The sequence below is a fragment of the Geotrypetes seraphini genome, chromosome 6, assembly GCF_902459505.1.
Source record: "Geotrypetes seraphini chromosome 6, aGeoSer1.1, whole genome shotgun sequence".
Classification (NCBI taxonomy): domain Eukaryota; kingdom Metazoa; phylum Chordata; class Amphibia; order Gymnophiona; family Dermophiidae; genus Geotrypetes; species Geotrypetes seraphini.
The window spans coordinates 188269341-188285266 of NC_047089.1; the positions used below are offsets into that span (position 1 = coordinate 188269341).

Consider the following 15926-nt stretch of genomic DNA (forward strand, 5'->3'; position numbering starts at 1 on the left):
CTCCTGCCCTCGACGCAAACCCCCTCCCCCCAACGACCGCCCCCCCCCCAAGAACCTCCGCCCGTCCCCCAGCCGACCCGCGACCCCCCTGGCCGACCCCCACGACACCCCCACCCGCCTTCCCCGTACTTTGTGTAGTTGGGCCAGAAGGGAGCCCAAACCCTCCTGGCCACGGCGACCCCCTAACCCCACCCCGCACTACATTACGGGCAGGAGGGATCCCAGGCCCTCCTGCCCTCGACGCAAACCCCCCTCCCTCCAACGACCGCCCCCCCCCCAAGAACCTCCGACCGACCCGCGACCCCCCTGGCCGACCCCCCCACCCCCCTTCCCCGTACCTTTGGAAGTTGGCCGGACAGACGGGAGCCAAACCCGCCTGTCCGGCAGGCAGCCAACGAAGGAATGAGGCCGGATTGGCCCATCCGTCCTAAAGCTCCGCCTACTGGTGGGGCCTAAGGCGCGTGGGCCAATCAGAATAGGCCCTGGAGCCTTAGGTCCCACCTGGGGGCGCGGCCTGAGGCACATGGGCCAAACCCGACCATGTGTCTCAGGCCGCGCCCCCAGGTGGGACCTAAGGCTCCAGGGCCTATTCTGATTGGCCCACGCGCCTTAGGCCCCACCAGTAGGCGGAGCTTTAGGACGGATGGGCCAATCCGGCCTCCTTCCTGCGTTGGGTGCCTGCCGGACAGGCGGGTTTGGCTCCCGTCTGTCCGGCCAACTTCCAAAGGTACGGGGAAGGGGGGTGGGGGGGTCGGCCAGGGGGGTCGCGGGTCGGTCGGAGGTTCTTGGGGGGGGGCGGTCGTTGGAGGGAGGGGGGTTTGCGTCGAGGGCAGGAGGGCCTGGGATCCCTCCTGCCCGTAATGTAGTGCGGGGTGGGGTTAGGGGGTCGCCGTGGCCAGGAGGGTTTGGGCTCCCTTCTGGCCCAACTACACAAAGTACGGGGAAGGCGGGTGGGGGGGTCGTGGGGGTCGGCCAGGGGGGTCGCGGGTCGGCTGGGGGATGGGCGGAGGTTCTTGGGGGGGGGGCGGGCGTTGGGGGGAGGGGGTTTGCGTCGAGGGCAGGAGGGCCTGGGATCCCTCCTGCCCGTAATGTAGTGCGGGGTGGGGTTAGGGGGTCGCCGTGGCCAGGAGGATTTGGGCTCCCTCCTGGCCCAATATTGTCGGGGAGTCGGCGGTCCTTCGGGGTGGGGGTGCGAGTGGTCCTGCCGAGGGGGGAGAAGAATCGGACGTCGAGGGGGGGCATCAGGCTTTCAGGATGGGGACAGGACTTCAAGGGGGGACAGGCAGATCTTCAAGGGGGACAGGCAGACCTTCAAGGGGGACAGGACTTCAAGGGGGGACAGGCAGACCTTCAAGGGGGGACAGGCAGACCTTCAAGGGGGGACAGGACTTCAAGGGGGACAGGCACGGAGAGGCGGGGCAGTGCACCGAAAGTCAGGGCGGGTGAACGGTGAGTCGGGGCAACCAGAGGAGAGTCGGGGCAGTGCACCGAAAGTCAGGGTGAGTCGGGGCAACCAGAGGAGAGTCGGGGCAGTGCACCGAAAGTCAGGGTGAGTCGGGGCAACCAGATGAGAGTCGGGGAGGGCGAAAGGAGAGTCGGGGTGGCCAGAGGAGAGTCGGGGAGAGCGAAAGGAGAGTCGGGGTGGCCAGAGGAGAGTCGGGCAGCATGCGCGTTATATGCCTGAGCGCGGTATAGAAAAGTTTTTGTACATATCATCGTGATTTCTGCGCGCTATACCCCTGTGCGCGTTTTACAATGGTGCGCGTTATATCCGCGAAAATACGGTACATTTCCCCTCAACCATCCTCCAAGCTGAAGAGCTTTAGCCTTTCTTCATATGGGACTTGCTCTGTTTCCTTAGTCATTTTGGTCACTCTTTTTTTATACCTTTTCCAGTTCAACTACATCTTTTTTTAGAGGCAGTAACTAGAATTGTAAACAATACTAAAGATGTGGACTCACTACTGAGCAACATAAAGGCATTATGATATTTAATATTTCTTTCCTAATAAATCCTTACATTGTTTGCTTTTTTGGAAACCGCTGCATATTGAGAAGAATTCAACATATTGTACATGATGACTGCTAAATACTTCTTCTCCGTGGTGATCCCTACGTGATGGAACCTAGAACCATGTAGCTATAGTTACCAATGTGCATCACTTTGCACTTGTTCACTTTAAATTTCAACTGTCATTTGCATGCCCAGACTTCCAGTCTCCCAAGGTCCTCTTGCAATTTCATGTAGTCTGTATGCAATTTGACAACTCTGAATAGTTTCATGTCTTCTGCTCTTTTGCCTCGTCTTTTAACCATGCCAGCTGTCATTTTGCATTCCCACCATATGTTTTGATATGCAGAATACAACTGGTCTGGGCTTCCAAGATGGTATTTTTAAACAACACTGTATATAATCCAGGAGTGTATCAAGAAAAAACTGTGTATCTTTAACCCAACTAAGATAAACACAGGACATAATAAATAGTAAAATGAATCAAAAAGTTTTATATATAAATGTGAAGTGCTCAGACCCACAACCAATGTGCTTTGTTTAAATAATTTAAGCAAAGGTTGCTCACATGACCATGATCATAACACTCTCATAGTCCCTTGCTGATATTCAACTGACTACATCCTCACTGCAGACACTGTTATAAAATGTAAACTTATCTATAATTGAGTTATGGATATTTTACATGTGGATATGATAGGATATTTCAAGAAAATTGAATATGGATATCCACAATTTTTCCCCCCAAGGCATTCTCTTGGGAGAAGATATGCTTATTTTAGGCAAACCCCATATTTACCACTGCTTTTTGTTGGGTTTTTTTTTTTTAAAAAAAATACTGTCCCCAGTCTCCATGTGCACACCTAAATGACCCATAGAACTCCAATTAGCACGTTAGTTTCCCATTAGACTATTTTATTGTATTAGACACATTGCATGGTATTGTATCTAGTCTTATTGTATTGTATTGTATTTAGACTCACTGTATTGTACTGTACTGTATTGTATTGTATGTAAACTTATTGTTTTGTATTAAGACCTTTTGTTATTCGCTGAATGTCCAGCCCTCTTACAATGTAAACCGCCTAGAAGTCGCCTGACTATGGCGGTATAGAAAAATAAAGTTATTATTATTATTATTATTATTATGTCACAAATACAAGCTTTCTAAAATGGAATTTAATCATATAAGTGGGGCCAATTAGAGAATGAACCTGTGAAAGCTTTTATTACCCCTCTTTGAAGATTAAAAAAAAGGAATGAAGGGCATTAATGCCTCGGTTTCTCATATTAAGCTCTGATGCCGAAGCAATTTCTTTTATGAAAGTTGGGCTGGCTTTGGAATAGGTGCAAAAGCCAATGGAAAAAGCTTTCCAATCAATTCAGCCCACAATAGTCAGTAATTTAAAAGATGTCGGCAGTTGCAGGTTGAATTAAACCTGGATATTCAATTTAAAAGATGTCGGCAGTTGCAGGTTGAATTAAACCTGGATATTCAATGTTGGACTATGCCCAGGCACCAACAGTGAATATCCAGGGCTTTAGTGGACCTGAAGTTATGTGGATGATGGCCAGTATCCACAAACATATAGGCCTGCTTTTTTATGTGGTCCTATCTATCTTGTTAAGTATGTAGATACCAGCACCCAGTATTACCAAAGCCTGCATATCTTCTGATTACACCCCAACTTCGTCCCCAGACCACTAACTGAACAGTGCCACAGTGGGTACAATGGATTTTCAGCAAAACAGTTTGGTTAAAATCCTGGGATGACCTGGTTAGTATGATTTAAGCGGGCAGCAGCCTCTCCTGTCCACTTAAACCATGCTGAATATCGAGCCTTTTGTAATTATGTAATTATGCTCTCACTTTAAAAACAGGAAATACATATATAAATGATAGGCTCACTCAAATCAAGTCCTCAATGCACTCCCCCTGAACCTGTTCCACGTATCTGTACATGCAAATAGCAGCTTTTTGAAACAATTTACATGAGTAGTTGCTTCTAAACTGACCATCTCTATGATTCAGAATCTTCACAAGACACCACTGTCAAAGTAAGAAATCTTACAAGCCAGGCATTGGTGTATGTGGTAGGGTAGGATAGTCTGCTGATGTGTAGAGTCACAAGGAACCACTGTCAAAGTACGGAGCAAGAATTTGTGAACAATTCATACAAGATTGCAAAAAAAGCCCTCACAAATTTGGGTTTTTATTCTGCTAGAAGCAATTATAAATGGCCATAAATACTGTATCATAAAGGATTTCCTGTTATATCCTTGCCATGCATGTTTTTACAGTTTATTAAAGATTTTCAAAGCTCAAGAAATCAAAATAATTTTGTTTGGGGCTTTATGATGGACGTTCTTTAGTAATATATATAATATCAGAAATAATCCCTAAAAACTCAGAGAATATGAAAGGTCTTACTTCTCCTTGTCAGCTTTGTAGGTGTGTGCTATCTCTGGTACCAAAGGATCATCTGGATTAGGGTCACAAAGCAGGGAACAGATAGACAATAGAACTGCAAGAAAAAGAAGTTATAATTAAATATGAGCAAGAAAGGGAATTATCCACGGCCCAAACCTGCCATGGAAAATAACCCCTCAATAGCACCTCAGGAATAAAATGCAAGATTACACATACTAAATAAGACTTCAGTTCTGGCCCAAAAATGCAAAGTGTTTGACTGAACAACATGAAAATAACAAATTTTTAGCTCCCCAAAATTAAGAGAGCAATAATGAAAGGATATTATAGACCCAATGTTGAAAAGCAATTATTCAAAGAGTGACAGCCACTTTAAAGATAAGTTATTTATGTATGACATTTTAATGGCGCTATCCAAATAATGCCACTGAAAATTCTTACATACCATCCAACATTATTTGAATAGAGTGGGGAGGGGACAAAGGCAGAGCATGCATATTTTGCCCAATTATATTGAGAGAGAAGAAAAGCAGAGAAAGACAGCTGATCCGCAAAGGCCTTGCCCCGAGAGGGACTCGATGACCTCGAAGCAGCCTGGGTCGGAGGGGAAACCTCTCTGGAGAAATGACCCTCAAAAGAATATGGAGACTTGGATGAAGCAATGGAAGCAGCTGAGTCCTCGAGGTCTAGAAGCGGAGACCTCGATAGAGGAGTTGGTGGTCTGGAAGGTCTGGAATGAGGCCTAGACGATGAAAGTTGCTCTTTGGAAGAAGACCTATGCCTGGATGCCTCAATGAAGGCCTCGATCAACGACGAGAGTGGTATGTGGAAGCAGGTCTCGAGGATCAAGGAGACTTCGACCTAGAGATGGAAGTAGGCAATGCTATTGGTGAATAGAAAGGGCTAGAAGCAGTAGATCAAAACTCAGGAGGTTTGATGGAGGAATCTCGAAGTACTCCCAAAGACTCTGCTCCTTGTATGGAGTGTGAGGATTGCTGTCAAGGCACTCGCAAAGAATCTACTCCTTGCATAGAGTGCGTAGATGCCAGACCAGACACTCACAAAGACTCTGCTCCTTGCATAGAGTGTAAAGGTTCAGCTCGAGGCAGAGGCTCGACCTCGCGCAAGACTGCTGATTGCCCCGGTTGGATTAGATAAGACAGCGTCGGCCCAAATTTGGTCAGTAATTGAACAAACTGCTGCTCTAACATGGTCTGGAAAGAAGCCGGCAAAGATGGATCCGCTTCTGAAACCGGACTACTTGCTGAGGCTATAGGCTCCAAGGTGGCAGTAGAGATGTGCTTTACTTAGAGGTCTTGAAAAGCTTGAGGACCACCACCGGAACCTTCTGCTTAGGTATCTGACCTGAGGGAAGCTCAGGGGAAGAGACAGCCGGTGTACTCGAGGTCAGGGATGTCCCAAACAAGGAAGGTCTGATGAGGCACAAGGTCAGAGTCGTGGAAGAAGGAGGACCCTTGGCGGAAGATGGGGCTGAGGCAGAGGTCGAGGGTGTGACTGAAGAGTCCATCCCGAAAAGTTTCTCCACTAAAATCCGACTGAAAAGGATTAGGTCCCAATTCCTGCCCCACCCTCTCCTGTCATTTGCAAGACAGATGCATCTGGGGACATATCTTAGAGACAAGACAAGAAATTATCTCCCAAACATGGCCAGTTTATTGTCAGCTTTACATCCCTTTTATATCATTTTACATGAGTCAATGTCGTCAGCATGTGACGTAAATACAAACCATATATGGACACAGGTCACATGAAACTTTAAAAGAAATAACAAGCATTTTACTATCTAAAGGCTGAAGTCCAAAAGGTGCCTTGGTCAGCAGAGCCTCTTATCTAAAGCTGCTTGCAAATACAGCTATGAAAACAATTGAATTAACAAGCATCTTCTCAAACATAAAATGGCCTTGCAGTATTTCAGAGAAGGAAAAACAAACAGGGTCTGGTTTTCTTACAGCTTCAAACATAGCCTAAGGAAAACTACAAGACGTGTCCCTTCACCGACGACGTTTAAGGGCTCGAGGTTGAAGAGTAGCATCGCACAACTTAGGATTATGGTCAGGCATGAACGGTGTGGGTCCGTGAGGGAAATCGCACATTGGCACTGGCTACACTTATTGAAGCCCATTGCTGGCCGGGACATAGGAGGGAAAATAGCTGCAGCAAAGTCGAAGCCTGCAGGCTGCGGCCGAGCGGCCTGCTCTGCCAGTCGAACGAAGAAAAAAATAAAGTCTCTTTAAAAAAAAAACAAAAAACCACCCCTGAAATAAAATAAAGTAACAGTGATTCGCGATGAAAAGAACATAAACCGCGGTGAGAGAAGGCATGAAGTAACGAAGTTTAGCGCAGAGTATCAAAGACGGACTTCTTGGCTCCACGGAAAACTGAGGAGACTCGCCCTGTGCTGGGCGGGAAGGCACTCGCACATGCAAGGTGCAGCTGACTCAAAACTTCTACATTTCTACAAGCAAGTCTGCTTGCGAGGCTGTCCGCATCCGGGCTCCGTGGATGACGTCACCCATATGCAAGAATAGGCTGCCTGCTTGTCCTGGGATAATGTGCATTAGGGGTTTGCCCCTGGCTGCCCCCCCCTTCACAATAATTTTTTTCAAAATCATGATGCCTAACCCCTAATAATTATGTAGAATGAAACCTGGTGTAGCACTCTGACTTATCACTTTATCTGATAGGCTCACCCTTAGTGGTGCATTAGAATGCAGTGCTAGGTGTCAGGCACCACTAATCTGAATTGATGACAGCATCAGAAGCAAGACAGTGGGCATCATTCCTGCCTTTTGACTTTTTGAAATAGATGGGGAAGGAAGATGGTACGCCAGACTATAACACGATTTTTTAATGTCAGGAAGGTGTCAGTTTTGGGAAGGGCCACTAGCCTACTAGAGATTTTTTTGTGTCAGGGGAGGATCTGTCAAGTCAGGGAGTTTCTAATCAGAACTTCTGGAATTTTGTGCTGTTGGTTAAGTAAGGGGGGGGAGGAAATGATGCAGAGACAGCAGCTTTTTTTTTAATGTCCCCCCCTTATCAGTGTGTAAGCCAATCCCCACTCATGCACTAACAGGAAGGGGTACATTTTAGCAATGAGCTGCCTATTTCTGTCACCATATGCAGTTTTTTCCTGACACTCCACACTTTTTAACATTGCACTAATTTGCATGCTCATGGGCTACTGCATCCTAGCAGTAAACTTTTCTATTAGAGGCCCCTTTGTTCCCATTTTGAAGATGTACTCCTTAACCCAAACAGCAGCCTGCTTTTTCTCAAGTTACATACTGGGAAATCTCAATTTCTTACGTGTTTTTTCCATGGCTTTTAATAAGCCTCTTGTAGCGTACTGCAGAACAAATACAGCTGATTGGTATTTTTAAACAATATACAAGGCATACGTACAAGACATATTTGCATACAATGAATGTGAAGTCGTCATGATTAATTTGAAAATCTGACTGAACCTGGGATCATAGTCCAGGTTTGGGGAGGTCCTATTTTAATTCAGTAAAATCCTGCACAGGCTTAGGTATGTATCATAAGGCTTGATATGTTAAAAGCTTTTACACACATACCAAGTCAACCATAGGGGCTTCCTTTTATGTGGAATCACGAGTATATTCCAGGCCTCTTTAAATAACTTCTGTTCCCCAATGTAAAAAGTAGAAAAGCTTGCAAATAGACAAGGAATGCATGTGAGAAAAGCTTTCTAACAGGCATTTTCATTCATGGTTCAGGTGCTGTACCGAGGCCTGATGCTATTATTTTGTAGTCCAGAAGAAATTAACCTAATGGTTCTTCATTTATATCCATATTTCATGCAGGCCTCTGGAGATGTCAATCTGTAAAAACAAATAGTACCTGCAGTCTCTGTTTAACTTAGAATAATGCAAGGTACACTGCACCTTACCAGGTAACTCAAATGATTGCAAGATACCCACCCAAAGAACTCAATCTAACCCCCTCTTATATTAAACTGCGCTAGCAGTTTGCAGCACAGAGAGCCGCGCTGAATGGTCCGCACTGTTCCCGATGCTCATAGGAACTCTGAGTGTCGGGAGCAGCGCGGGCCATTCAGCACGGCTCACCACGCTGCAAACTGCTAGCACAGTTTTGTAGAAGAGGGGGTAAGTCTAAACCCACAGTTCTAAGTGGAGGAAGCAGAACAAAAAGCAGGGGCTCTGTAACTGGTCTCCATATACCTCTGTTCTCATCAACAGCTGAGCTGCCAGCCTGAACATACTCGTATTTTTGGTTGACCTGGTTTGCTGCTTAAAAGAATTCTTATCTTGAAATAATGTACTGTACAACCCTTACAGCAGCAAATGAAAATATTTATATACAATAAGCTTATACTGTATGCAATAAGCTGTTCTGCTATAAATGTGTGGGGCTAAACTTTATAAAAAAAAAATAACATATACAAACTGAAGAAAACCAACAGATATTTCTGCCATCTCCTTTGCTCTAGTTCTGGGAATGCAAGGACTGATCTTGTAGGCATGGGGTGGTTTGGGGGAGGAGGGGGTCAGAACCACAAAATAACTATTTTATATAATCCTTTGCAACTTACAAACTTCTTAACTTTCCATAAACTTCTCTGTTCAATCAATAATGAATTCATCAGCTAACACTTGCTGCCTCTCTTCTTAATATGGGTTCAACATGACCTGGCCATTTCCTGCTTTAAAACTTCATCCATAGGGATTTAAAAATGTCAAACAGTTGCTGGCAATGCACTTTCTATATTTATTGTCTGTCTTTATATGTCAGGCCTTTCAACAGCTGCTAAATCACACATTATATTAGATCAGGTTTGTCCAACCTTTTTCTATTGAGAGCCATATTTTATATTTTCTAACATTTGGAGGGCCAAAACACACACCAGCGTAATGTGTTGCATATTTTGTCAAATAGTGGCAAAATACAACAATGAATTGTCCCCTCCCCAGTCTTCATCCAGTCCTGCTCTCTCCCTTGTACTCCCTCCAGTTGTCACTCACCTAACTTCAGCTGCTGAAGAAACAGTGGGATTCCTATTTCCCCACCATGATATGGTTCTCTGCAAGCTTGAACCATGTGATGCCAATTTCTGGCACTGCATGGCTCAAGCTTAGAAAGGGCCAAGTCATAATGAGGAAACAGGAATCTTGCTATATGCACCACAAGAATTGTCAAACTTCCGAGGGCCAAAAAAAGCGCTTGGTGTTTGACCCTCAATCCGTAGGTTGGACAAGACTGTATTAGAGGGTGCAGGATTTCACCTATGCAATCAGAATTGTGGCATATGCTGAACTAACTTGGTCCATTCCAATCAATACATGGGTACAATCAGTGATGAATGTACATTAAAGTAGAAGTCCCCTGTACTACAAAGCTGATTATTTAGTCTTTTTTTACATGTATTAACAAACAAAACAAAAATAAACAAAAGGAGAGAGAGAAAGAGCATGAAAAGCATAGTTCATGGAATTCTTTCCGGCCCTTCAGTATATATATTTTTGTGTATTGGGAAAGTTTAGTTTTTCTGGGTGGGGGCAATTTGTGTGTGTGAGGTGTTTTTTTTTTACACAGTAGGACAGTTGTATGGTGGGGGTGATGGCATTTTGGTGAGCATAGGGCAATTTTGGGAATTGGCAGTCAGAGGGGGCGTCACAGTATATAAGTTTTTATGCTACAGATACTGGAATTCCTTCCACAGAAAAATATTTTGCCAATTTTTGTTTGGGGATTGGACGGGGCTTGTTTCTCTGAAAGCCCAAGTACAATTTGGTAATTTTTAATTCAATGTAACTCTTTTCCAGTTTGTCCCACATGCCAAGTTTCATCCTGTTCTGCTAAAGTTTTAGGGCATTATTTTGTCAACAGACAGATATTTGCTGTATATTTGCTGGATGTTCAGCCTTATCGGCTGTGAACCGCCTAGAACCATTTGTGGTCTGGCGGTATATAAGAATAAAATTAAAATTATTATTATTATAAAATTTCTTGATGTCTTTTGAATCATTTTTTCCAATTTCCATTGGATTGGAAAGAATAAACAAGTATGAGAAAGCATGCAGAGCATGGCTCATGGAACTTTTTCCAGTCCCTTTACATATAAATACATGTGTGTGTGTGTGAGGAGAGAGATGGTATATCTATGTTTGAGTGTACCTATCCATGTGTTTGTGTGCTGGTTTATATGTACTTTCTGTGAGTCTGTGGTTAGCAAAGGAGATTTGAGGGGAAGACAGTTCGAAAGGTGCAATTCCTTAATCATTATGTTACAATAAATCAATTGAACTCATAAGAACTTCTTTACTGTATCAGACCAAAAGGTCCGTGAAGATCATGTATGCAGCAAGACACATATGCGAGTATCATTCCTGAGGTGTGAACTGACTGAATAAAGGTTTAGAACCACTGGTCTAGACAGCAAAAGCTTCATTAAAAAGATAATTGTAAATTTTTCAGAAAATCTTTCATCATCCTAAACTTTTTTGGTAGTTTGTTCTATTTAAATAAACAGTACTTGCAAACTGAAAATTATCTAAGTCTGAATAAAATGACAACACAGAGCCTGGTAACTGTATTTTTCTAGTGTTCTCAGATTGTAATGTGCATACAAGTATTGGAAGATTAGGTTCTTACCTGGATAATCTTCTTTCTGTTAATACACATAATAGTCTGTATTGTAGGTGAATATCCTCTAGTCGTGAACTGTTGCAGAAAGATGTCAATCACATCTTTTAGCTCCTCCTCCTTCACCAACAGAGCATAGTGCCCTCTTCAGTTTGTACCAAAGCAATCGTTATTCACTATAACAGAAGAAAGCAGAAGGAAAGGCAAGGGGAAATCCCCCCAAACAATAGTATATTTCTATTTGGCTCTGTAACTCATGAAAAAGAACAATAGTTAGAATGAACTAATAACATATGTAGGCGTACCTGCTGTGTGCAACAAAACACATATGGAGTTCAGGTGCTCAACAAACTTATGGCTATATTAATCATATACGATTACATGTACTTCCAACTGAAAGGAGAAAAACTCCAGTTCTGGACTATAGGTTTCTGAGACGTCTACAGTTTTTGTCTCTTCTGAGGCGGAGGCTTGGAGGCAGAGGAAGTGGCTGGATAACTCCTCTTATAGGAATAGGTAGAAGGTCTTTGAGTAATCCTAGGAGCTTGAGCTTTAACTTTAGAGCCCGTCAATGCAGACCAGCTCTGCTCATGCCGGGCAGGTTTCTGTGTGGCATCTTCCACTTTATCGCCAAAGAGTTCTTCTCCAAGGCAAGGGATGTTTGCTAATTGATCCTGCACAATAATGTCCATGTCAGAGCCATGTGAGACACCTCATTGCAACTGACATAGCTGAAGCTCTTGAAGTAACATCAAAGGCATTGAAAGATGATCTTGCCATGTACTTTCGTGTTTGAAGCAGGTTTTGAGTAATATCTTGGAATTTCGCAAGTTTGTCAGATGAAAGGTACTCTTTAAAATCTGGCAACTTCTTAATCAGTTGTTTCAAATAGGTCATATAGAGCACTGTTCTTCAAACACCGGTCCGTGGACCAGTGCCAATCTGCAGAAAATTCCTGCCGGTCCACACAGGGCCGGCAAAATCGACAGCTGAAGTCCGCGCAGAGCTGGAGAGATCATGGGGAGCCTCTGACAGTGTGCTTTCTCCCCTCCAAGCAGCTCTCCTTTCTTACCAGCGCAGCAATTCAGGAAGGCAGCTTTGGGGCTTTTGCTGAGTCGCGGCCGCCTCTGATGATGCAACTTCCTCTTTCCTCAGAGGTGGCGCGACCCAACAAAGGACCCAAGGCTGCCTTCCTGAATCGCTGTGCTGGTAAGTAAGGAGAGCTGCTGGGAGGGGAGAAAGCCACTGTTAGAGGCTGGGAAGCTGCTGGGCATGGTAAAAAAAAAAAGGGGGACAGTTGTTACTGGACCTGGAGGGAGGGAGAAGGAGAGATGCTGCTGGGAAGGGAGGAGGGAAATGGGTCTGGGAAGCTGCTGGGCAAGGGAAAAAAGGGACAGCTGCTACTGGACCTGGAGGGAGGGAGAAGGAGAGATGCTGCTGGGAGGGGAGGAGGAAAAGGAGTCTGGGAAACTGCTGGGCAAGGGAAAAAAGGGACAGCTGCTACTGGACCTGGAGGGAAGGAGAAGGAGAGATGCTGCTGAGAGGTGAGGAGGGAAAGGGAAGAGAGTTACTGCTGGACAGGGGGAGGAGGGAAGGGAGAAGAAAAAAAGGAAGGAAACAGCTGGCAGGGAGATTAGAGGAAGGGAAGGGGAGAGACAGGAATGAGATGGGAAGGGGGGTCAGCAGAGAAATTGAGAGGGACAAAGATGCTAGATCTGGTGTAGGAGAGATAAAAATGAAGAGAGCAATGAAGCTGGAATGAATCATGTAAAAAGGAGAGAGGGGGCATAGGCTGGATAGAAAGGGGAGAGGGGCATAGAAAGAAGACAAATACCATATGGAAAGGGGAGTGGTCAGACAGTAGATGGAAGGGGCAGTTGCTGGATTGAAGAGACAGAGAGGGTAGACGCTGGAAGGAAGAGAGTGAAAAGAAGATGAAAGCAGAAGCCAGAGACAACAAAAGGTAGAAACAAATAATTTTATTTCTATTTTGTAATTAGAATATATCAGATTTGAAATATATATCCTGCTAGAGCTGGTGTTAGACATAACTGGGGACTGCAAAGTCCAGGCAGTGGCTTAGGGCTCTCTCTGACCAGGGGAGCAGTTGCCCTAGTTGCACTTCCCTAACCCTATTCCTGCTATGTGTGACTGCGGTATTCTGTTAGCATGATATTTCTGTGTAGCATTCTGTAATAATTTGGCTTATTCAGTTTTCTTGATAGTAGAGGGGATATATGTGAAGGGGAGGGGAGACAGGGGTTTTGTTGATCCTTGCTCTGTATTATTTGTATTTATAAAATGACAATTGTACAGAATAGTGTTTCTTTTTATTCTTTAATAAAATACATTCAATATAAAATCATAACTGAGGCTTGTACAGATGGGATCAGATGGTTTGCGAGGACCGAGCTCGCGGAAACGGGGTTTTTAAATTTCAGTCCTAGTAGTTTGCCGGTCCACAAAATAATTTTTTTTTTCCACTGGTCCATAGGTGTAAAAAGGTTGAAGAACACTGATATAGAGGTTGTAGTTAAGAACTCTACTTGTAAGCATTGAGTTCTGGAACAGACATCTACCAAATTTGTCCATCGTACGGTCTTCACGACCTGGTGGCACTGTAGCAAAGACCCTGGAACTGGATGACTTTTAAGAGTGGACTCAAATGGTAATGACTGATGAGATAACTGCGGTTTATCAAATCCACGACAAGATAGAATCCTGTAAAGTGATTCAATTTTTCTAGGAGCTGATGGAATTGAAAGAGGAGCCTCCCAGTTGTTAAAAACAGCTTCTTTGAGGAGTGTATGTAAGGGTAACTTCAAGAGCTCTTTTGGAGGTTCATCAAAGTCCAAAGCCTCTAGTAACTCCATTCTAGGCTCTACATCAAATTCAAGCTTAACTGGTAAATCTCTGCCAAGCTGTCTGATGTACTTTGTAAATGAAAGACCCTCTGGCAGAGATCTACACCTTGGTGGAGGGGGAGACTGGTCTGGTGTGATTCCATATAACTCTGGTGCAGATAGTGTTGGCTCCAAGTCAGTAACTGTATTATGAGAAAAACGACTCGAAAAGAAGGTGGACAAACTTGAAACGGTAGATCAGGCATTGTCCCTACTGAAAAATACTATTACAGAAGCACAAGATCTCTACATTCCGAGGATTTCCAAAGATCGGAGATCAAAGAGCAAAAGAGAACCGGCATGGCTTACCAAACAGGTGAAGGAAGCCATAAAAGAAAAGAAGGACTCTTTCAAAAAATGGAAATACATAAAGACAACCGAAGCCTGGAACAAACATAAAGATGATCAGAAGAAATGTCACAAGGCGGTGAGGGATGCAAAACAGGAATATGAGGAAAAAATAGCACAGGAGGCCAAAAACTTCAAGCCCTTCTTTAGATACGTGAAAGGGAAAAAACCTGCAAAAGAGGCAGTCGGACCCTTGGACGACCAGGGAAGAAAAGGGTACATCAAGGAAGATAAACAAATCGCAGACAAACTAAATTCCTTCTTTGCGTCCGTCTTTACGAAGGAGGACACCTCAACAATACCTGAAGCGGAGAAAGTGTTTGCAGGAGAAATAGAAGACAGCCTCACCACAGTTGAAGTGGACTTAGACCAGATATACTATCAGATCGACAAACTTAAAAGTGACAAATCCCCTGGACCGGATGGAATTCACCCGAGAGTCTTAAAGGAATTGAAGGTTGAAATCGGAGAGTTATTGCAAAAACTTGCAAACCTGACAATCAGAACTGGACAGATACCGGACGACTGGAGGATAGCGAACGTCACCCCAATTTTCAAAAAAGGATCGAGAGGGGAACCGGGCAACTATAGACCTGTGAGTCTTACGTCTGTCCCCGGCAAGATGGTTGAAGCACTGATCAAGGATAGCATGGTCCGGCACTTGGACGCACACGACTTGATGAAACCCAGTCAACACGGATTCAGGAAAGGGAAATCATGTTTGACGAATTTACTCCAATTTTTTGAGACCGTGAACGAGCAAATTGATAGTGGGAAGCCGGTGGACATAATATACTTGGACTTCCAGAAAGCGTTCGACAAAGTTCCACACGAAAGACTTCTCAGGAAACTACAAAGCCATGGCATAGAGGGGGATATACAAAGATGGATAGGCAAATGGCTGGAAAACCGAAAGCAGAGAGTGGGCATAAATGGGAAGTTCTCCGACTGGGAGAAAGTGACTAGTGGTGTACCCCAGGGCTCGGTACTTGGGCCGATCCTTTTTAATATTTATATCAATGATCTGGAGGAAGGAACATCCAGTGAGATCATCAAGTTTGCAGACGATACAAAACTATGCCGGGCGATCAGATCGCATGAGGATAGAGAGAAACTCCAGAGCGACTTGTGTCGGTTAGAAACATGGGCGGAGAAATGGCAGATGAAGTTCAATGTGGAGAAATGCAAGGTAATGCATTTAGGCAATAAGAATAAGGAATACGAGTATACAATGTCAGGTGCAACTCTGGGGAAGAGTGAACAAGAAAAGGACCTGGGTGTACTGATAGATAGGACCCTGAAGCCGTCGGCACAATGCGCGGCAGCGGCAAAGAAGGCAAATAGAATGTTGGGCATGATAAAGAAAGGAATCTCGAGTAGATCGGAGAAAGTTATAATGCCGCTTTATAGGGCAATGGTCAGACCACACTTGGAATACTGCGTCCAACATTGGTCTCCCTACCTAAAGAAGGATATAAAACTGCTGGAGAGGGTGCAGAGACGAGCAACAAAACTGGTGAAGGGTATGGAAAAACTGGAATACGAGGACAGACTTATAACACTAGGATTATTCTCCCTTGAGAAAAGG

The 15926-nt window shown here is 44.5% G+C and overlaps 1 protein-coding gene across 10 annotated transcripts in view; it reads right to left on the reverse strand.

The window, feature by feature from the left end:
• UBE2D4 (ubiquitin conjugating enzyme E2 D4 (putative)) overlaps positions 1-15926 on the reverse strand; it is a 64703-nt gene that overhangs the window by 5702 nt on the left and 43075 nt on the right. For all 10 annotated transcript variants that reach the window (XM_033949543.1, XM_033949545.1, XM_033949546.1 and 7 more), the window contains one exon: positions 4443-4536. In XM_033949543.1, the coding sequence (XP_033805434.1) occupies positions 4443-4536 (94 nt within the window). The remainder of the gene's footprint in view (positions 1-4442; positions 4537-15926) is intronic.